Here is a 24386-nt window from a genome sequence, read left to right as displayed (position 1 = left end):
ACATACTGTTTAAAATGATATAATAGGCCTATCTTCTTTGTGGGTGTTCATCAATGATAAGAAATCATCTGACGTCTATAGTTTATGAATGTTATTTCACCATATTTTGGGCCGACTCGTGCTTAAAAACAGGGTGATGCAAATCTCGGCGGTTTGTACATGCTGAGATTTGCATCCCCCTGTTTTTAGTCAAAACAGCCCAAAATGAGGTGGGGATGCAATTCTCGCCAGGGATGCAGAATCTGGCATAACACCGGCATGTCATTGCATTGTCTACGGATACAATGTTTTGTATGCTGTTACGCTTCTTTCAAATCAAGGAGAGGAAGACAAGCAAAATACTGTATCATCCATATTTTGTACCAGGGAACAAATCTACTCTTCTTTGCTGTGTCTGCGTGTGCATGTGTGTGTGTGTGTGTGTGTGTGTGTGTGTGTGTGTGGGGGGGGGGGGGGGGGGGGGGGTACTGTATGCACCTGTGTGAGTGTGCATCAGAGAGAAAGAGAGAGAGAGACTATGTATGCCTGCATGCATGTGTGCGTCCAACCTGAGAAGACACAGATGCGGGGATGGACTCATACTTTCCTTGCTGTCTTACACAGGCTGACTCACTCCGTCGTGTCTCAAGGTGTCCTGGGTATTTGCCTGTATTATCTTAGGCTTACGTCTCTCTACTCTGCACCGGCATGTTCTCCACCATCCAACCACATCGCACTCGATGAGGTAATGTACCATACGTGGATTTATGGAACTTCTGCGTTGTGTTCCAGTCTCCTCCAACATCTTACATGTTGTCAGTTTCCTGTCATTACATCCTGGGATCTGGAGACCAGACGGAGCCTTTGTACGCAGATCAGTGGGTAGGTAGGCCAATTGGAAATGAATGCATGAAATGGGGTCAAGAGGGTTCAAAGCTTTTAGCTCGAGTGTATGATCTTACCCCGGAAAAACTCTGAGCTCGTGAGACATACAAATACGCATTAACGCGAACTCACCTTCGATCCTGGGAGACCCTCTCCTAGGGGTCCTTTCTCCCCTTGGCCCCCCTGTGGCCCTTGAGGCCCCTAAATGAGACAGATAGCTGTTAATGATGCACCCTTGTAGGAACACCCAAACTTTTTATGCGTAATCTTTCATGTTAACGGGGCGTTAACGGGGCGTTAACTGAGCGGGCGGAAAACCCCTCAGTGTGTTGTGCCTGTGCTGGCACGGCTTATACTCACTGGTGGTCCAGGTTCCCCGAGCCCGGGAGCTCCCGGAGGCCCCCCTCGCCCCTGGAAACCCATGTCTCCCTGTAGAGAGAGAGGGGGGAGAGAGAGATGGAGAGAGAGAGAGAGGGAGAGGGTGAGACAGCAGCAGCAGCAGCAGCAGGTGGAAAGTGATGTTCTCATGACTTCATTTTCCATAACAGCGGGGTGGTAGAGTTCACCTTGGGTCCCGGAAGGCCAATCCCTGTTTCCCCTTGTATTCCAGGTGGCCCAAGAAGTCCCCGTTCCCCCTATAAAAGACAGGCGGGGACAGACACGCGCAAATACACACACAGGCAAAAACACAACAACAACACTTGATTAGTCTGATTCCTTGGTCCAATAAAGGCCCATTTGGACCTGACTCAAATCAGCCATTTCTTCTGATGACCAAGACGAGAACTCTCTTTGATTTCCTCTTATCTGTTTCTTCCTACTCCTCTCTCTCTCTCCCTCTCTCTCTCTCTCTCTCTCTCTCTTTCTCTCAAATCAATTCAATTCAATTCAAATGCGCTTTATTGGCATGAAAGAACAAATGTTTATATTGCCAAAGCAACATTGGAATTACAGAAATAATTCTTATCCATGTAAATCCAAGCCTTATACATTCTCTCTCTCCTTACACTATGCCTCTACTACTCAGTTCCTTTCAAGAGGTCCATGCATGTACTTTGGGGGGTTCTGAAAAAAATTCCCTCAGTCAAAAGTTTATTGGTAAAGAATGCACTCATACACATAGCGGCCGTAAATCACAGCCGCGGTGTGCAGCAGGAGGATGCTAGGTGCTAAAGAGGGCGTCGCCTTGTTCGTGGGTGCATACCGGTAGTTTTTTTTCTCCTTCGCCCTTTCAGGCAAGTTGGGACGATGTTTAAAGCCAGACATTAGTCTGCTATTCAGTTGATATAGGATGACAGTCAGACAATCGACAAGAACATTCTTCCAAAATAATTAAGGAGGGAACACTTGTTGGGGAGTGTGTGCTCATGGCAGAATTGGCAGCTATAACACAGGGAACAGACAAATAGGCTGACAAGGTAATAACAGACGATGTCCTTCAGAGGGGTTTAAAATATTTGAGCGGCGATGGGCAATAATTCACAAAATGATTGTTCAATGCATATGTGGCCATATTTGTGAAGATTTATGCCTGTGATCAATTGATTTAATCTAAACGCATTTCAAATGTCAGCTCCGTGAGTGTAATGTTTGATCATGTGAGAGAACGGAACATTTCCCTTCTGGAAAGGATAAAACACTTTAATATGTTACATGTACACAGCAACATTTCATTTTTCACCTCTGCCACTCCTCAGGTAACAAGTTCAACATTTTCCTTGTGTTGATACATCCATTGACACAGACACCCTTTGCTACAGCTATGAAACGGACATAATTTGAACCAGACCCAATGCACTGGAGAAAGACTTTATGCATCCATAACACAGCATGCATTGACTCAGGGTCACTTTGATCAATGCATTTGTACTGCAGAAGGGGAAAGGTCAATGTCTGGCACAGTGAGTTCACCCGCACATAAAGGAGGAACCGGTCAGACGAGAAAATTCAATTTACTTCTTTCTCAGCTTCCTTTTGTTCTTAAAGCCCCCTCCAGTCAGTGTCATCTGATTCTGTGCTACGCTACTTGCGTAAGCTACACCCGGAAATAACAGCACGTTACAGTATGCTGGAAACAGTATTCCCTCTGCAGCTTAGCCGCAAGGAATAGCCGCATTGCTGAGTTCTCAACAACCGGGTGACAGATTTCAAAAGGGGTGGCACCATTAAAATTAGCGTGACTCGTAGCCCAATGTTACTCGCTATAGTCACTAATAAGCTAGTGTTTCAGTCACATCAGTGGTATTTTGAGCTTGACGTAGCTTAGTACAGCAGCAGGCAGCACGGGCTTAGCTAATGTAGAACAGCTAGCTACAGTAACTAGTTAACATGCTAGCTCGTCCTCAGAATCGAGTTGACATTATATTTGACTATAGTTCCATTATGTAATCGAAAGAAATTTAAGAACTAACTTAAATTTTGTATCTTGAGCACAAAATTAAAATTTTGACAACAAAATATTTGGCAAAGAATGTGGCTCATCAACAATGTCAGGACATGACTCAGAAAAATATGAAATATCTTAAAAATGACAAAATACACTGGAGGGGGGGCTTTAACAGTTGCTAGAGGTCTCAGAGTTTTTAGAACAATGAATGCAATCATTTCAAAAGTAGCCTATAAAGAGCGAGGAATACTTACTTTTTTCCCCATAGGACCTTCAGGTCCAATGTCGCCAAGTGGACCAGGCAAACCCTGAAATGTGAATAAATACAGACGGGTATTAGCCTACAAAATAGCACAATATTAACAAGGATCAGACAGTCTCTTAACATGACATGTTAGAGAGTTCGATGGCAATGTTTTATTGATGATATGAAATAAAGACAAATGTACTGGCAACTCACCTGCACTCCTCGGTTTCCCCTGGTACCGACTGGGCCCTCAGGACCCTGGTAAAGAATAGAAGTTGGTCAACGACGAGGCCTAAAATTCACAGACCACTCTGTCTGTCCATAGCCATCCATATTGAATACTTTCACCATACTGCGGTTGTGTTAGGATCAGTGATAGTGTGGTAAATAAAAGTAGAGTATGAACTCCAGCAGGTACTTACCTTATGGCTAAAATAAAATTCTTATCAGCTCATAAAGACTGAACTTCTATTTCACCAATAAAAAAGAAGGTAAGCTGAGTTCAGGAATAATGATACTGTACGTGGTTTTAAGTTATTAGAAAATGAAAGGGCAACGTACTCTGTCTCCCTTAATTCCAGGTGTGCCACATTCCCCTCTCTCTCCCTGTAAAAAAGAAAAAAGACAGTAGTTAAGTGTTTCCTCTTTACATGATACTTTCAGGGTCTATCTTACTCATCAAATGCCATGATCTTTCCACAACTATGTCATGATACATAGGGTGATTTTAAAAACGTCAACGTCTGTTGTTACTTTTTTACATTGAATAATGGATTTGAATAATTCCAGGTCTTGTGTTGGCTTGTAAGAACTCTGACCTGTGACTTTATGCAATCAAGACATTTTGGGTTATATTCCTTCAAAGGTAATTAGAGATACATGGGGACAGCTGGGTCGGGAAGGGGATGATATTCCCAAAGCCTTTCTGGACATGCATTGTTTTACTTAGTCATGTCTGGGAAACATAATTCCCCAATTTCTCTGATTTTTCCAGAATTCCCAGGACAGTGAGAACCCGGTACTCTGACAAAACATAGGGAAACACTGATGGGCTTTACAGTAGGATCCATACAATACCTTCTCTCCTTTGTAGCCTGACTTCCCCTGTGTACAAAACAGAGACTTGGTAAGACAAGAGGAGACAGACCACAAACAAGACATTGCCACACAGAACAAGACTTCTCTCTTTTCACATGTGGCACCAATTGAAAACATTATGAACTTGGTAACTTCATCAATTATCATTCAACATTAGCTTTTTCACAAGATAGCAGAGGTACGGACTCGAGTCACATGACTTGGCCTCAAGTCAGATTTGAGTCACAATTTCAATTGCCTGCGACTTGATCTGACTTGGGTTCTAGTGTCTTGGGACTTGACTTTCATGACTATGGTTTTTGACATCTTGACAAAACACCTTGTGTTTGTGTAAACGCATGACTTAGATTCAAAGTTGTTTTCTGAATTTGTCTGGAATAATTGAATTTGTTGAAGATGAAGCTAATCATAGAAATAGTCATAGTAACCCTAACCCTAACCCAAAATCATGATGCTCTTACCAAGTTGTTATCCTAAAACCCTATTGCACTGAAAAGTCTATTACAATTCTAGATATTAATTTTCTTCAAGGTATTAAACTGATACTGGACTCTTGATTTGTTCTGACTTGACTTAAGGTAAAGGTAAAGTCCCAACGATTGTCACACACCTGAGTGTGCGAAATTTGTTCTCCGCATTTGACCCATCACCTGGGGGAGCGGTGAGCAGCAGCAGTGCCGCGCTCGGGAATCATTTTTGGTGATCTAACCCCCCAATTCCAACCCTTTGATGCTGAGTGCCAAGCAGGGAGGCAATGGGTCCCATTTTTATAGTCTTTGGTATAACTCGGCCGGGGATCGAACTCACAACCTCCCAGTCTCAGGGCGGACACTCAAACCACAAGGCCACTGAGCTGACTTGCTGTTCTACATTTAGACGAGACTTGACATCTAAGACATGGACTTGACTTGGTAACTAATCTACATTAGACTTGGGTCTTGACTTGAGACTTGTCCCTCAAGACTTGGGACTGACTTGGAGTTGGGACGCGAGCAAAGTTGACTTGGTCACACCTCTGCAGGACAGAAATCAATTTGCTCACCTCTGCTCCTTCTCGACCTGGAAGTCCACTGAGCCCGCTCTCACCCTGAGGAAAAAGTGAGTTTATTATGACCAGGATATAAGAGTAAAGTACCAAATCAAGCATTGCTAGTGGGTTTATGGATATTATATTATGTAAACATTAAAGGAGCGTGCAGTACCTTCCCTCCTTTCACACCGGGGCTTCCATCCTCTCCTGGACGACCCTTCTTGCCCTGTAGCCAAGATTTTGAAAGCAACATGTGATCATGGATAAAGGAAGTTATGTCTGAGATGATCAGAGGCAGCTTCAAGTTGCGTTGAGTGTTGCATGAGTGTGAGTATTTCTCTGTCTGTCTGTCTGTCTGTCTGTCTGTCTGTCTGTCTCTCTATCTCCCTCTCTCTCTTTCTTGCTCTCTGTCTGATATCTTTATCAGCGTCTGCCGGCTGTCTGTGATGTAAGAAACAGCTTTTGTTTGGCACATTAGCTTTATGGGGTAATTACCGTACTCTGCTTCATCCTGTGCAAAATACATCAAAGCAGCTGTGGCCAATTGTGGCTGACGTTCCTAATAAAAGAAGGGTTCAAATCCAACATGGCGCTGGCAGGTGACGGCTCGCTGAATGCGTGACATCGTAGCTTTGCACGCTCGTGTCCTCAGACAATCCCGAGTGACGAATTCTTTCAAGAGACGTGATTACACTAATTTCCCGTGTAAAATATCTGCTTAGGCCTGTTCACAATAAACTGGGGGAGGAATGTGAGGCATTCCACTCTCACTGCTCCGGGGAAATACAGCTTCACAAACCGCACAATTTACTAACCCCCCCTTCAAAAAACCCTGCAATTATCAACCCTGTTAGTATCAAGGGCGCCTTTGTCGGTTTGCGCCGTACTCTACAACACTTCAAAAGAGCCATTTTGGGAGTAATCGTCTGTTAGGGGTATCAGAAGAATACATGTGACTTTCAAAGAGAGATGCGATCTTATTGAGTGCAGCTGAGTGGGCCTGAAGCTGGGGATACTCACGGCCGGGCCGTTGGGTCCCCGCTCACCCTTCTCACATGCGCACACGCTCTGGGCCAGGGCACACTGCAGACACAAGGGAGTAACAGAGGGGCTTAGATGGGCACACTGCAGACACAAGGGAGTAACAGAGGGGCTTAGATGGGCACACTGCAGACACAAGGGAGTAACAGAGGGAGTTAGATGGGCTGTTGAGACACAAGGGAGTAATAGAGGGAGTTAGATGGGCCGTTGAGACACAAGGGAGTAACAGAGGGGCTTATGGGCTGTTGAGACACAATGTAGTAACAGAGGGACTTATGGGCCATTGAGACACGAGTAACAGAGGGGCTTAGATGGGCCGTTGAGACACAAGGGAGTAACAGAGGGACTTATGGGCCGTTGAGACACAAGGGAGTAACAGAGGGGCTTATGGGCTGTTGAGACACAATGTAGTAACAGAGGGACTTATGGGCCATTGAGACACGAGTAACAGAGGGGCTTAGATGGGCCATTGAGACACAAGGGAGTAACAGAGGGACTTAGATGGGCCGTTGAGACACAAGGGAGTAACAGAGGGGCTTAGATGGGCCATTGAGACAAAAGGGAGTAACAGAGGGACTTAGATGGGCCATTGAGACACAAGGGAGTAACAGAGGGGCTTAGATGGGCTGTTGAGACACAAGGGAGTAACAGAGGGACTTAGATGGGCTGTTGAGACACAAGGGAGTAACAGAGGGGCTTAGATGGGCTGTTGAGACACAAGGGAGTAACAGAGGGACTTAGATGGGCTGTTGAGACACAAGGGAGTAACAGAGGGACTTAGATGGGCTGTTGAGACACAAGGGAGTAACAGAGGGACTTAGATGGGCCGTTGAGACACAAGGGAGTAACAGAGGGGCTTAGATGGGCTGTTGAGACACAAGGGAGTAACAGAGGGACTTAGATGGGCTGTTGAGACACAAGGGAGTAACAGAGGGACTTAGATGGGCCGTTGCCACACAAGGGAGTAACAGAGGGACTTAGATGGGCCGTTGACACACAAGGGAGTAACAGAGGGACTTAGATGGGCAGTTGAGACACAAGGGAGTAACAGAGGGACTTAGATGGGCCATTGAGACACAAGGGAGTAACAGAGGGACTTAGATGGGCCATTGAGACACAAGGGAGTAACAGAGGGACTTAGATGGGCCGTTGAGACACAAGGGAGTAACAGAGGGGCTTAGATGGGCTGTTGAGACACAAGGGAGTAACAGAGGGACTTAGATGGGCTGTTGAGACACAAGGGAGTAACAGAGGGACTTAGATGGGCCGTTGCCACACAAGGGAGTAACAGAGGGACTTAGATGGGCCGTTGACACACAAGGGAGTAACAGAGGGACTTAGATGGGCAGTTGAGACACAAGGGAGTAACAGAGGGACTTAGATGGGCCATTGAGACACAAGGGAGTAACAGAGGGACTTAGATGGGCCGTTGAGACACAAGGGAGTAACAGAGGGACTTAGATGGGCCGTTGAGACACCTCACGTCAAGACATTTGTGAAAAGGCCACAGAGCTGAGACTTACCCCCTCATCCGCCAGCTCGGTCTGTGGAGCGAGAAACAGAAGAAGGTCAACATTACTGTCAAATAATGCTCAAAGAAGTTGCTCAAAACATTGCATGGCGATGATGAAGGTCTTGCAATGTGTGTGTGCTGTTACACTGGGAAAAAATCTTCATCTTAACAAGTCGTCTATTACTGCATATTGAGTCCTAAAATTGTAACTTTCTTAGTGTGTGTGTGTGTGTGTGTGTGTGTGTGTGTGTGTGTGTGTGTGTGTGTGTGTGTGTGTGTGTGTGTGTGTTGTGGGGGGGGGGGGATCTGCCAATGGGGTTAGATAATTTTCACTGTTTTTGCAATGCAGTCTAGTTTGTGACCATATATGAATGAATGAATGAATAAAGTTTATTTCGCGCCACATCACAAAAAAAAAAAAAAAAAAAAAACATGCGAAACAAAACAAACATACGATGCTGGCCGAAAAGGTTAGGGCTGAAGCTATAAGCTTGTAAATGCCCTAACCCAGTTCATCTTATAAATTACAAACTTTCCATATGGTCTAATTACAAAAAAACAAACGAACAAATTAACAAAAACAGCAAGCAATTTTTTTTTTTTTTTTTTTTTAAGCATTTGATCTATACGTCATATATACATTTTTAGCATTTGAACTACCGTATACATCATCGAAAGACAGTTAACCATCAGTTCTATATTTCTCCAGTATAAAGTGTTTCAACTTTCTCTTAAAATGAACAATATTTTTGCTTTCCTTTAACTCCTCCGGTAAACCATTCCACAACTTCACTCCACAGACAGAAATGCACATGCTTTTCTTAGTGGTGTGCACAATCGGCTGTTTTAAATTAAATCTCCCTCTTAAGTTATATCCCCCTTCTCTATCATTGAACATTTTTTGGATGTTGTTTGGCAGTAGATTTTGTGTTGCTTTAAACACTATTTGTGCAGTTTTGAAATCCACTAGATCCCTAAATTTCAATGTCTGTGACTTTAAAAATAAGTCATTGGTGTGTTCATAATAGCCTACATTGTTCACTATTCTAATTGCTCTTTTTTGCATGGTGCTTATTGTCTGAAGTGTGCTCTTGTAGGTATTTCCCCACACCTCCACACAGTAGATTAGATATGGTAGAATGAGAGTGCAGTACAGTGTATACAGTGATTTATGGTTCAGAACGTGCCTCGTTTTACCCAGTAACCCCACACTCCTTGCTAATTTGGACCTGACATAGCTGACAAGGGGTTTCCAGCTGAAGTTGTGGTCGATTATGACGCCCAGGAATATGTTCTCATATACTCTTTCTAAACTAACACTATCTATTTTTAATTCCACCGGTGCCTTCAAATGTATGTTACGATTTCCAAAAACCATGAATTTGTTTTTTTTTATATTCAAAGATAACTTATTTGCATCAAACCACAACTTCAGCTTGCCCAATTCGGCTGAGACAACCTCCAACAACTTTTGAAGATTCTCCCCTGCACAGAAGACATTTGTATCATCAGCAAAAATAACACATTTGAGTATATTGGAAACATTACATATATCATTTATGTACAGCAAAAATAATTTTGGTCCTAGAATTGACCCTTGCGGCACACCACAGGTGATGTCTGAAAGTGAAGACCTATATTCCCCTATCTGTACAAATTGTTGTCTATTTTCTATATAGCTTTTTAACCAATGTAGCCCTACCCCTCTGATCCCAAACCATTCCAGTTTTTGTAACAGAATGTCATGATCAATTGTATCAAATGCTTTCTTCAGATCTATAAATATGCCTAATGCAAACTTCTTATTATCAATTGTACTTGTTAGTTCTTCTACAAGATCCATTAACGCCATTGAGGTTGATCGATTCTTTCTAAAACCATATTGACTATCTGTGAGCAACTCATATTTTTCCAAAAAATATATACCGATACTATGTTTTTCAACAGGACAAATCTACTGTATAACCTTTCACCTATAGATTCAAACCAGGCTCGGCGAGGTGAATTAAGAGATCCAACTGCAAAATGCTGAGCTCTTCTTTTAACTCTGGGCCCTAAACGCTTGGCAGAATAGCGAGGGAACCGCAAACACCTGCTATTCAAACACCTATTTAAGCCATCTCGCTCGTGGACAGGGCTCCCATTTGCCACATGGCCTTCAACCTCCTCCACCTGATGCTGTGGGGCGGGGCTTTGATGGACTCACATCCTCAACGTCCTCTTGTAACGTTAACAGACACTCACATGTTGTTTTTCACCTCTGTGGATTGCTTTGCACTCGACATGAAAGCGGCCGCATTCTCTACACAAGTAGACAATGTGAAATTCTACTGAGATTAAATGCAAACCACATGTATTGGTCAGTGAAATAGCCTCTCTAAGCATAGGGTATATTCTATATTTCCTTTGTGCTGGGGCGGGGGGGGGTTCTGAAGCCACCACAGACAGTCTGTTCATTCTTATAGAGACAGAGGCATAGGAGAGATAAAAGGCAGTCTCTCAGCTGGGACAGACGTACATGTTATGACATACAGATGCTGCCTGTACCAGGGCAGCGAGGGATGAAAGTCTCATTGTAGAGACTGGCTTCTATTGGGCGCTTGCATGCCACCTCGATGCCGCCTGTCAAGCTAAATGCAACGGGAGTCTGGGTAATGAAGTCAATGCTTTGGTGTTAATATCTATACAGCAAGTTATCTTTATTACATTTGGATGTGTACCACATGTGTCAACAGTGGAGCGGTGGAAGGATGTAGCGTGCGTGTATGATCTTGCTGGGTTCCTTCTACTCCATCAGATGTTTCCACAGAGAGTTTTAATGAAGAGCAGATGTTATAGTCAACAGATCTCAAAACCGATGGTTGTGCCTCAGAATGTTGCTGTGCAACACATGTCCTAATTATCTTAGTGGAAATGCATCAAGGCTGTATGAAAAAATAACTCCAATCACTCAAGTCCACATAAACAATTGAACATAGAGACGAGTGTTTCACAGAAAGCCGCACCAGAGGGCCCAGCCATGGAGGCCAGTCCAAAACTGACATTTGTGGATCTCAGTGATTCTCATTTTGCAGTTACTGACAGCAGAGGCTAGGCCTGTTACTATGGGACAGCACAGCAGAGGCTAGGCCTGTTACTATGGGACAGCACAGCAGAGGCTAGGCCTGTTTCTATGGGACAGCACAGCAGAGGCTAGGCCTGTTACTATGGGACAGCACAGCAGAGGCTAGGCCTGTTTCTATGGGACAGCACAGCAGAGGCTAGGCCTGTTACTATGGGACAGCACAGCAGAGGCTAGGCCTGTTACTATGGGACAGCACAGCAGAGGCTAGGCCTGTTACTATGGGACAGCACAGCAGAGGGTAGGCCTGTTACTATGGGACAGCACAGCAGAGGCTAGGCCTGTTACTATGGGACAGCACAGCAGAGGGTAGGCCTGTTACTATGGGACAGCACAGCAGAGGCTAGGCCTGTTACTATGGGACAGCACAGCAGAGGCTAGGCCTGTTACTATGGGACAGCACAGCAGAGGCTAGGCCTGTTACTACGGGACAGCACAGCAGAGGCTAGGCCTGTTACTACGGGACAGCACAGCAGAGGCTAGGCCTGTTACTATGGGACAGCACAGCAGAGGCTAGGCCTGTTACTACGGGACAGCACAGCAGAGGCTAGGCCTGTTACTATGGGACAGCACAGCAGAGGCTAGGCCTGTTACTATGGGACAGCACAGCAGAGGCTAGGCCTGTTACTATGGGACAGCACAACAGAGGCTAGGCCTGTTACTATGGGACAGCACAGCAGAGGCTAGGCCTGTTACTATAGGACAGCACAGCAGAGGCTAGGCCTGTTACTATAGGACACAGCAGAGGCTAGGCCTGTTACTATGGGACAGCACAGCAGAGGCTAGGCCTGTTACTATGGGACAGCACAGCAGAGGCTAGGCCTGTTACTATGGGACAGCACAGCAGAGGCTAGGCCTGTTACTATGGGACACAGCAGAGGCTAGGCCTGTTACTATGGGACAGCACAGCAGAGGCTAGGCCTGTGACTGTGGGACAGCAGAGGCTAGGCCTGTTACTATGGGCCAGCAGAGGCTAGGCCTGTTACTGTGGGACAGCAGAGGCTAGGCCTGTTACTATGGGACAGCACAGCAGAGGCTAGGCCTGTTACTATGGGACAGCACAGCAGAGGCTAGGCCTGTTACTATGGGACAGCACAGCAGAGGCTAGGCCTGTTACTTTGGGGCAGCACAGCAGAGGCTAGGCCTGTTACTATGGGACACAGCAGAGGCTAGGCCTGTTACTATGGGACAGCACAGCAGAGGCTAGGCCTGTGACTGTGGGACAGCAGAGGCTAGGCCTGTTACTATGGGCCAGCAGAGGCTAGGCCTGTTACTGTGGGACAGCAGAGGCTAGGCCTGTTACTATGGGACAGCACAGCAGAGGCTAGGCCTGTTACTATGGGAGCAGATACAGTACATCAGGGATGCAATAACTCAAGAAATCACAGCAGTGGCAGTTGTCAAAGACAGCAGAGATCAAGTGCTTGTTGGCTTGTACAGAAGTCAAAATCATTAATATGTGATTCATTTGGCTCAAGCCTGTCTGCTTTTTGGCATTTTTAAAGATTTCATCTGTTATAAGTTCTTGGCCGCCGGTAATCAGCAATTGTCAAGCATGCAATTTCAGAAAATGTTATAGGTACTTAAGTACCAAACGGGGTCTTTAGTTTATAGAGAACTTATATGCAAGTCTCAGCAGGAGATCAGCAGGAGATGCATGTTGCGTATGCTGAAAATAGCATACTAATTTTCTTTGATCTCTCTCTAATGAAAATTCATTTCTGGAGCCTACATGCGATTTCCAAGCATGTCAGGAATCCTGCAGGTGGAATTTGGATTATTTTAAATGAGATACAGAAGAAGAGTTCTAATTTCATTTGAAATACCGGTATGCTTATATAGGCTATAGTAGACATGTGTCCATTTCAGATGGCCATTGATCACTGGAAGAACTGGAACAGACCTGAACAGACCTTTATGACTAAGTTCACCTTCTACATTCTGGCATGCATCCAAATTGACACAAATGGAAGTAAGTAAAATTTTTACTCACAATCTCTTTGATGACCTTGTCCACGACGCCTCTGTCCTGCAGATTGTGAAGGAAACGCGAGGCCGGCGCGCTAGCAATTTGCCGCAGCTGGGCTATGTTGGAGGGCTCGTTGGCCTCGGGCGTGATGCCGATGGTGAAGAAACGGACGCCCTGGTTCTTGGCGTCTGCCACGGCCGAAAATATATCTGGGTTCCTGGGGTGAGACTGGCCGTCGTAAAGCAGGATGGCCACTTTGATGCTGCCGGGACCCGACTCCTCTAGGTAGATACGGGTCAGGTTGGTGATGGCGTAGGTAATCCAGGTGCCGTGACCGATGTAGACCATAGGCGCAATTCGGGCCTTGAAGTCCTCGGCGCCCCTCCACTGTTTGAAGGTCTGCTCGATGATGACATGGCTGCTGTACTGGAGCAGGGCAGCTCGCGAGGTGAGGCCGCGGCCGTTCTGCAGGCGCAAGCCCTGCAGGCGGTCCATCACGTCAGCGGAGAAGCGCTTCTCCTGGGCATGGTTGTCCTTGGCGCTCTCGGAGCTGTCGATCAGAAAGGCTAGCTCTAAACCACAGTCCTCATCTACGAGCGCTGGGAAGAAAGAGGACTTAGATGTTGAAATTGATCTATTAACTAGGCTATGGTACTGGACATTAAAGGGCCACTTTGCTGATTTTCAACCAGCTTTGTATGATTACAAAATCAGTAGTATTATGTAATTTGTATATTAAACATTGTTCATTTGCCAAATGAACAATGTTTAAATTCCTTCCATCTTGCTTGGACCGAGAGCTCCCCGTTCAACTTCCTGGACCAAATGCCAAATGACATTTGATGCCAAATGACATCATTGTGATGTTGTGATGTCATTTGGTAATAATGATAGTGACGGTGATAGTGTCATTATGACATAATTTGGACCAGGCGGTTTCATGGACCAATAAACACTGGAAGCTTTAGCTATAACGTTATTGCACATCTCAAACTGGCTCAGATTACTAGAGTCCTCATTAGTAACTGCTCAGAGCAAAGAGGAACAAACAGCTGTTTACTAGAACTGTATACCACGACAGCTGGCCTTTTATCCTTAGACATTTACATGTATAGTTTATAGTTTATTAGGATCCCCATTAGCTAGAGAATTGCCACAGCCATTCTTCCTGTTGTTTCTTAGCTGTTGTTGGGTGGTATGCAAGTAGCTAGGCACAGATCCAGAATGTGTCAATGCACCAGACTCCACACGCTGCAAAAGTTAACGATATGCAGCATTTTGCCCTCGGCTATTGGCAGGCTGGGTGTCAATGCCTTTCCAAAGCAGCGATTATCAGTCATTATTTTTATGTCCAGCTAAATATAAAGTGGATTTTCACGAGTACTACACTACTCTGTGGCTTAGATGGACAAAAAAGACAAACCTTGACGAGTCTGTCCTGGGAGAAAGTAAAGGTTTCAGTTTAAAAATAGGTTAAGGTGATTTATTTAAGCCGCAGGTAGGGCCAGGACTGATGTCATTCCATGAAGAATGGGTTAAGATAACTTCATGAATCTGACATCTCATTTTGCACAGGGATAGCAGTAACTTAACTCACCGCACCAACCTTCAGCAGCGGTGGAGGGGGCATGGATCTAATAAAGGCTGAGGATAAATCACATTAATCTTCACAGGGTAATGTCATAGTGAAAATGTGCCTGGGGAAACAGAATTCTCTGCGAATAAAACATTTTGCTAACGGAGCACAAACCAGTCACACAGGAGATAGATAGATGGCTCTGAAAAACCTGGGAGATCTGATCAATCTAAGTGGATTACATCCTCTAGGCAAAAAGTCATGTTGCATTTCTTTTAACCTGTAGCAGCACCTTTTTTTCTTTGTCCAGTGATGAAGACTTTTACACTGTCTAAATAAAACAAGTGCCACAACTTCCACACAACTTTACCTCAGACAACAAGAAGACAGAACTGACTCACTCAGTGGTTCCCAACCTTTTCTGACTCATTGCCCACTTGAAAATATCAAAAATGTTCACGGCCCACATCCGACCATAAACGGCATTAACGATAAAAGGAGCTGTCCATCAGCACCACACAGAAATCAGAAACTGAGGGGCTGTCTGCAATAGGCTAATTAACAAATACTTGATTACAAATTAAATAACTATGTTTCAACAATGGAGAAATGCATTCTCATACATAATAATAATAATCATTAAACAAATTCCACAAAGATCATGTTTTGCAAATGATTTGGCAGCCCACTTGCAATACCTTCACGACCCACCAGTGGGCCCTGGCCCACTGCTGGGAATGGCTGGACTAACTGATTCTCTGGTGTCCCCACAATGGGAAATGACACCACATCAAGTGACACAATAAGTGACACATCTCCAAATATGGGTTAGGACAGCTCCCTTGGACTTACCTTTGGCATTTTGGGATACAATTTTTTTGGGATATAGTTTGCTCCTCCTTTTGGGGGTCACCACCTCTTCCGCATAGTCTTCATCATAGTCCTGCGCCCAGAGACCCTGAAGTCCACACAGGAGCAACAACCACGGCAATGAGGGGGACATCACAGCCACTACTGGCCTGAGAGAGAGGAGGAAAAAGAGAGAGCATCTCAGAGAGGTCATTGCATTTTAATACCTTCACAAAAACTCACACACGCTCATATAACAAGCCGTAACAAGCATGCAGGAGTGAAACTCTGAGGCCATCAAACATGCAACTCACGATGCAGGGCTGCTGACTCAGCTCTCCAATGTGCTCAGCTGAAAAGATTCAGAAAGAATGTGCAGGAAGGTCGATTCTGTGTTCAGACTAAGGTATCCACGTCCTGAGCATCAAGCTGTGCGTCCTCCTGCACCGGGTCTTAGTGTTGAGTCTTGCAGGCCAAGTAATGTAGGTACCATCCAGGGACTCCAGCAAGTGCAGCAGGGGTGAGTTGGCAAAGGTTTGGACTGTATTCTGGCTCACATTAGACTCTCTGAGTTTAGTTAGCTCAAATTCAAGCCATCCTAAGGCACAATAAATGACAGAAGGACCGGCCCTCTTTCAAACTCACTCACTCCCATTTAGGGAGGGGGTGGGGTGGGGGTGCTGGGAGGAGGGAGGGAGACAGTAACACACTCTGGAGAAATCCTTCATCAAGGTGCTGTGCTGTGCAAAATTGGAGGGTGGAACTACTTACAGAGCAAAAGATGTTTGTTTAAGGAATGTCATTTCTATTTTGTTAGCTTTGCCATTTAAAACATGGAGAGAAAGGAGTGCCCTGGGCTATTGTCCTTTTCACCAGGACAACTGGTTGAAATCAGGTAAGAGGGCCATGTCAGTTCTTGTCTGGTGCCTGTGTAGATTAAATACTAATCTTACAGGGAACCGGGCGAGCTCCAGGTTTACCCTTTAACTATCTTTTTGTTGGGCTGCACAGATGCCTCACCCTCCGAACAATCGAGATAGTTGGATGGGGATGGTGAGCAGATTGATACCTTGAGGCAACACACCTTGCAAAGGCAGTACACCATGATCAATCTATGAAAACACACTCCGCCAGGCATGTTTCACTGTAAACAAATTCCCTGAAGCCAGAGACCGTTGCCACTGGTCCTTTGATAGCAGAATATGAAATATAAAAGACACATTTCATCCTTTGATTTAGGACTGGAAATGCTTTTGTTTTCTTCGGTGGACCTTTTCCACATCACTGAATGGAATGTCATTGAATTATTATCAGCATGGCTGTTGACTGACTTTGGACACATCTACCAAAGTGCAGCTTTGTGTATGGCTGTATGGCACACAAGAAGAATCTTTTATCTCGTCTTGTTGTGTTTATATTGCATGCTTTGATGTAATTGTTGTAAATATTAGTGTACAATAATTCCTTAGGTAAGAGAGCTCGTACAGTATAAGCCCACTAGGGTTTCTTGTCTCTACATGCACAATCTTTTTGACCACTTATTTCCATTCTTTTGTTGTTGATTCTACTATGTGCAATAAATACTAATTATTAATAACAACAACAACAACAACAACAACAACAACAACAACAACAATAATAATAAACTGTTCTCCAATCTAATTCTGACCTTAGATTTTGGACATTCAAAGCCAGATTTTGTAATTTCACACAAAACCAATTAAGTCTCTTTTCTGGTCAAGCTCTCTTCAAACCCAGATGTGAAAAGCTATAGACTTTTTTTATAAGTCTAAATAGGAACATGCACTGTTCAAAATCAGGTCATATTTAAAGCTGGCGTTTGTCCTTTTTGGGACCCAGAAATGTGTCAGAACTCCTTATTCGTATTATTCCCATGTAAGAGCCCAGATCTGGATCATAGGAGCCCAAAGCCCCATGAAACACTCTTCATCTCCAGCTGTAAAAGCTGGAGATGAATCACATAACTCTGCAACAGGATGACGGTGCATGCTTTTATAGCCTACTGTATTCCTCAAAGCAAGGAAAGGTGAACCTGTCACTGAAGAATGCTACCCTGAAAGATAGAAAGATAGTTTGTATTGAGGAGTCTCCCACCCCTTCAGCTTGAAAAGCTGCTTTGGTGAGCTATTATCTATTCTAGTTTAAACTTCATATTTTTCCCCCATAATGCACAACATGGCAAAACTACAACATGGCAAAACTACAGTAGGAGACAGAGTTCTGAAGTCTTCTTCATTCATAAAATCTGGGTATGCCTCCAGGGGAAAAGTGTGAATTTTCAGGGAAACAAATGACAAGAAATCGTAGTTTCTGCAATAAATTGGCAGGACAATTAAAATGAAGCACGTGCAGTGGACTATTTGAAACCCAGATGTGTGCTTTATGAAAGAAAGAAAGAAAGAAAGAAAGAAAGAAAGAAAGAAAGAAAGAAAGACGATACAGTACAGTATGCGCTTTATGACCCAAAAAAAACGAAACACCTTTGCTTTAGATGCCGTCCTGATGTGTTCACAACAATAGCTGAGAGACATCTGAAGTGAGGAGCTGAATAGCTATCATCACACTTAAGCCCATCTGTTTACCATTTTACAAAACATTTCAATTGTGCATTGAATCTCCCATGGGGTTTTCCACAGTAGAGACCACAGCGCCACTAAAACTACCCAGGAATAGACTGACGCTCACTTGATGAGTTCACATCAATGAATTTAATCCCCCCTAAATGAGGAGAGAGAGCGGATGTGTTCACATCCTCGCTGTTAATTAACGACACGTTTTACCACTTTAGCCATATGGATGTATCGTCACAAAATCTATTCCTGGGAAAGGTGTTTGGCATGAAAAAAAGTGTGAGTCTTCCTCTTTATGACATGCTGAAGCCACCACAATACGTCTTTGATATCCCCAAGCCCTTCCAGGTATCTTTCCTGTGACATTTAGCTTAACCACTGTTTTTACAAGATAATGCATGTTCCTTATAGTTACAGCGCTGAAGACAACATGAGTGACACATCAATTATTCCTCTCTAACACGCACTTGCATTCTGTAAGGTTACGCCAGGGGGGGGGGGGGAACTACAGATATACTGTATATGTCTCAACAAGCTTCCATACCGGTGTGATCTAAAGCAAAGATGACAGCTATACCACAGAACTGGGTAACATTTTGCATATTCAGCACGATTCAGATAGTTTTCAGTAAGCTGTCAATCGCAGAAAAGGTCTGTTAAGAATGACTTTCAAACATTTTCCTGTGAATGTTGCAGGCACATATTTTATTGTCCTATGTGGCAAACCACAGCCATCTGGTACCTAAGAAGGCATGTGCAAATGCTATTTGACCTGGGTCTACTGTAGCTCCATAAGCCTTTACTATACAATCAGCAGGCCGTCTGTGTCAAAGTGCTGAAACCTTGCCCTGTGAAAGCATCCTCTTTACCTTTGAAGTGCTTTAGAAAACATGTTTTGGAAGCTGGATTGTTTCTTCACGAGGTGCTGCATCATCTGCATGGAACGTGTCTGGTCAGCTGCTGTCAAGAAAGCCCAAGTGCAGTGGAGTCTTGCAAAAAGTTGACAGTGACAATATACAGCACTGCAGCACACATGGGGCAGGTGGGACATTCTTTGGGTCTGGAAAACATTTAGGAGGGTTTGGCTAACGGTGTGTGTGTGTGTGTGTGTGTGTGTGTGTGTGTGTGTGTGTGTGTGTGTGTGTGTGTGTGTGTGTGTGTGTGTGTGTGTGTGTGTGTGTGTGCAGTAATAATGTTTCATGTTTCATGTTGCAAATCTGAGTATATTTAGAAACCATTACTGCCGGCTGCATATGTATGTATGTATGTATTGTTTGTGTGTATTGTATTGTATGTAGGTATGTCCACGTATGTCCTGTTTGTTTTGGGGACTACGGATGGAAATTAGCCTTGTGCCATGTGCAACGTGTTCGAGCCTCGTGCTCGAGTCTCGTGCTAAATCCGGCAATTTTTACACTCTGATTATGTTCTTTGTGTCCATTAATTTTGCACTGTCCCGTCTAAATAAACAAATCAAATGTCAACTGTCAACTGTGCGGACGCGTGCGTGCGCAGATGTCTGGAAGTGGGAATTGCTGCGGCTTCTGCTGGATTAGACCCTCTAGTCTAGGCCATATGATTTCCGCGCTCTGTTTTGCTCCATGCCTTGCTCTGTTTTGCTCAGCAGCGGTCACAACTTGTAGCCTACTGACTTCATGCATGGCTGCAGATGTGGAAACTCTTGCTACAGGACATGAGACGGACACGACGCAGTCTGAAGGTCTTCCGGGCCCAGGTGCACCCATCAGCCTAGTCTCAACGCCAGACCCATGAGAGTTTTTACGCTGATACAACGTAATATTTGAGTCTGGGGAGAGACTACCATCAACGACCCCAACACCAGGCTCCTGCAAGACAGGGCCAGGAGAGCGGGAGGGTCGTCACAAACTCAGTTAGCCCCACCATCACTGTAGCTTACAGTAACAGCAGCCAAACACATTCACATTGCAAGTACGGTAGGTTATTTTCCTTCTGCACATTAAACACTTGAAGCAAATGATGCATGACAACTTTTTTGGTGGTGAGCTGTACATAGGAACTTTTTTTTTACTGAGAAATGTTCAAATATATTTTCTAGTATATTTTTAACCTTGGATCTTTTGGTTCCTTTAACTGGGAGTGTTGGCACTGAGTTGCTCAAAATCAGCCTTGTGCATACAATCAGCCACCAACAACTCTGTTCACCACAAGAACCCAGCAATAGAAAGCATTCACAACCATCCTTCATCAGATGTCTCTTCCTGGCATGGAGTGATGCTTGATTCAGGTATGCACAATGTTTTCAGAAAACAAAAGCACACGGATTGATTTACAGCCACAGACAAACGTTTTGACACTACTTTGTCTTCATCAGAGTCAGTTATGTTTTCACAGACACACTAGAACAGATGCATGTATGCATACAGATAGTCATCTGCGGGTCACAGTGAAGCCAAGGCTTGTTGAATCAATTAACCTCTTTGCAAAACATTACAAAACGTCAGTATGTGTTTGAAACCCAAATGACCACAGAGGTCGTTTGTTCCTACTTCCTACCCATGACACACAGGAGCCTTTCCAACGTCAGCCCTAATATGTGAAATCAACATGACCTTGACCAATTTGAAAACGTTCCTTCACCACAAATTTAATTACATCCCAATGGCTGGTTAATGGTTACATTTAGGCAATTAAAACCACTTTGGTTACATTTAGGCAATTAAAATCACTTTGGTTCAATTTAGGCAATTAAAACCACTTTGGTTACATTTAGGCAATTAAAACCACTTTGGTTAAATCTAGGCAATTAAAATCACTTTGGTTAAATCTAGGCAATTAAAACCACTTTGGTTAAATCTAGGCAAATAAAACCACTTTGGTTAAATCTAGTCAATTAAAACCACTTTGGTTAAATCTAGGCAATTAAAATCACTTTGGTTAAATCTAGGCAATTAAAACCACTTTGGTTAAATCTAGGCAAATAAAATCACTTTGGTTCAATTTAGGCAATTAAAACCACTTTGGTTAAGTCTAGGCAATTAAAACCACTTTGGTTACATTTAGGCAATTAAAATCACTTTGGTTCAATTTAGGCAATTAAAACCACTTTGGTTACATTTAGGCAATTAAAACCACTTTGGTTCAATTTAGGCAATTAAAACCACTTTGGTTACATTTAGGCAATTAAAATCACTTTGGTTCAATTTAGGCAATTAAAACCACTTTGGTTAAGTCTAGGCAATTAAAACCACTTTGGTTAAATCTAGGCAATTAAAACAAGTTTGGTTAAAGGAACACTCCAACATTTTGGGAGATTGGCCAATTTGCCATATTCCCGATAGTAAGACGAGAAGATAGATGGCCTTCTCTTCTCTATGTGCGTGCAGTAGAAAATAGCGATGCGAGTCACGCGACCCTCCTACTGTTAGTTAGCTTAGCACAATGACTGGTAGTCTGCAGAACGGCTAGCCTACCCCCTCTAAGTCACCAAATATACATTCCAACAGTGCCAAAACATTCTTATTCTTATGTTGTGACTTGTGCATTCACCACGTTATGAATAATAATGTAAAATTATTAGACATAATTTTCGAAGCAAATACATAGCATATTTGCTTTGAAAATGGGTTATGTTAGGCACTAAAACTTGGTTAAGGGAAATGGTTTGATCATGGCCATCCACGACCACAAGACCCTACTTTCCACAAAATGTTTATTATTTACACGACCACTAGAGGTCGCTTTAAAAACGTAACTATAGGTTGTAATAAGCTGGTTGTACAAACAACGTATATGGGTCGCTTTTAGGGGGAGGAAAGTCGCTTAAAAAAATATCACATTCACATTCAAAGGAATAGCAAGGCTATATGTGATACGCTGTGAGGTCTGAATTTTATGAGGTTTTGATCGATCACTTCTTCTATGTCATACATGGGCAAACTACGGCCCGCGGGCCGGATGCGGCCCGCGGGCGCCACCTGTGTGGCCCGCGATGGAATTGCAATTTTTTTTTTTTTTTTTTTTTTTACACAGTGCACCTGAACGCAACATGCAAGATACCCGCTGAATAAGTGTCCAAATGTATGTCATTCTGGCCAATACTCCACTTCTGTTATAGCATTTCAGTCTAGAATATGGAATATCTTTCAATAATCTTTATGACTAAAAGGCTACATTGAATTAGAAATTTAAATAATTAAAGCAGCTACGAGCAACTTTTTTGATTGTTATTAAACAGTATAATTACAATATTGATGCATCACATCTTACCTATAATAGTAGCTGAGACCAAAGCCGTGTGAATTGGAGATTGCTCCCTTAGATGATTATTAAGTCTGTGTCTGTCTAAACTCGCGTCAACAGGGGGCTCTCTCTCTCTCTCTCCTTACCGCCGGACCGGATAAACGCGGAAGTGAAACCCGGAAGTGAAACGCAGCTGCCTGCCTTCACCCGTTCGCGCTGCCTAGCAACATAGCATGAACAATGTGAACGCCACGCATACTCTCGCAAACATCTCTCGTTATATTCTAACAGGTTTTTTGGAAGTTATTTTGTGGTTATGGCCGAAGTGGCTGCTGCAAACCGTTTAATTTCACTTCCTGATCTGCCCTGGCCACAGACAGACTAACACTGGCCGATTCACTCGGGGTTCAAGCGAGACTACTCTGCGTTGGTCTCGTCTACTATTAGAGGTAAGATGTGATGCATTGATATTAAATTTAGACTGTTTAATAACAATCGAAAAAGTTGCTCGTAGCTGCTTTAACTCATTGGTTTTGGATTTATTTAGCTTCAAGACTGCATTTTTGTTCGTGTGACCCTCAACACAGGCTTTGATCATCCCGGGCCACTTACTGATACTTATGCTTAAATTAACCCACTCATATTCTGATTTATTTCAAGAAAAACATTTTGGCTAGTGGAAATTCTAATTGGCTGGTAACTTTAAAATCTAGCAGCCATATTGGCAGGTGGTCAAAAAAGTTAATTTCAAGCCCTGAGAGCAGGTGGTGACATAGGAGTGAGTGAGAAAAGGATGAAATATTGGTGGTTAAGACTGAATAATGACATCACAACTGTTAATTTAAAATGAGTTATTCCTCTAAACATGGCTTCAAATGCACCAAATTTTTCACGCTGGCGCCGTTCGGCCCTCAGCAAAACCTGGTATCGAGGACATTTTTTGTGGCCCTCTCTATCATCAAAGTTACCCATCCATGGGTTACGGCATGACAATATTTGTTCGGCCCCCGGCAACAATCTGGGTTTCTCATGTGGCCCCCCATGAAAAATAATTGCCCACCCCTATGTGGAGTGTTTTCCATTTAGATTGAGGGAAAATATATGATTACATACTGTAATAATAGATTACTACCTTTGACATTTGTAAATGGATTATTGTATGCATGTTGATTCTCCAAACTCCATTCTCTTTTGCGGTTGATAAATGAAATAGATGGTATGTTTTTCTATTGAGAGAACAAAAGCAAACAGCAAAATGGGAATTTGAGAAAATGTCTTGCCTCGGGGGGGGGGGGGGACTACACAGAAGGAACGTGTTATCAACCAGACTAAACCATCTTTGGAATGTTTAATATGGGTTCCAATCCATTCCACACACAGCCTGAAGGGGCTAAAGCACTGAAATAATTATTGACTGTAAATACAATATTATGTAAATATTATGTATTGTGTATATGTTATGTAAATACAATATTCTACCATAAAACATTGTTTGTTCAGGCTCTTTGAATAGAAATGCTTCAAGATTCAAGATTCAAGATTCAAGATTTTTATTGTCACTCCATGGTACAAGTATCACGTGTGAAATTCTTGTGCTGTGGACTCCGTTTACAACATAGTGCAAATAGTACAAATATAACAAATATAACAGGGCATATGGGTGCAAAAACACAAGAGACACAACAAGCATAAGGCAGTATAGTGATAAGACAAGTCAGAGACAGTGGCATATTCACTGCACATAGGTGCACGTGTCGGGTGCATACTTTAGACGTGCTTAAACATTTTAAATTCTGCGTATTTGACATACAGGTGCAAATAACATATTCCTTATTAAACATACAATTAAACTCGGCATTTTAAATTCGGCGTATTTGACA

The 24386-nt window shown here is 43.5% G+C and overlaps 1 protein-coding gene across 2 annotated transcripts in view; it reads right to left on the bottom strand.

Annotated features, from left to right (window-relative positions):
* LOC310774360 (uncharacterized protein) overlaps positions 1-16252 on the bottom strand; it is a 49522-nt gene extending 33270 nt beyond the window's left edge. For both annotated transcript variants that reach the window (XM_083634423.1, XM_083634424.1), the window contains exons 1-14: positions 16009-16252; positions 15698-15864; positions 13294-13868; positions 8190-8210; positions 6646-6708; positions 5798-5851; positions 5638-5682; positions 4575-4601; positions 4059-4103; positions 3711-3755; positions 3505-3558; positions 1431-1499; positions 1225-1293; positions 997-1065 (exon numbers count right to left, since the gene is read on the bottom strand). In XM_083634423.1, coding sequence (XP_083490549.1) covers positions 997-1065; positions 1225-1293; positions 1431-1499; positions 3505-3558; positions 3711-3755; positions 4059-4103; positions 4575-4601; positions 5638-5682; positions 5798-5851; positions 6646-6708; positions 8190-8210; positions 13294-13868; positions 15698-15848 — 1287 coding nt within the window. In that variant the 5' untranslated portion in view covers positions 15849-15864; positions 16009-16252. The remainder of the gene's footprint in view (positions 1-996; positions 1066-1224; positions 1294-1430; positions 1500-3504; positions 3559-3710; positions 3756-4058; positions 4104-4574; positions 4602-5637; positions 5683-5797; positions 5852-6645; positions 6709-8189; positions 8211-13293; positions 13869-15697; positions 15865-16008) is intronic.
* Positions 16253-24386: the final 8134 nt, after the last annotated feature.

This window comes from Poromitra crassiceps, assembly GCF_964638095.1.
Source record: "Poromitra crassiceps genome assembly, chromosome: 3".
Lineage (NCBI taxonomy): Eukaryota > Metazoa > Chordata > Actinopteri > Beryciformes > Melamphaidae > Poromitra > Poromitra crassiceps.
This window is presented reverse-complemented; position numbering and strand designations above follow the sequence as displayed.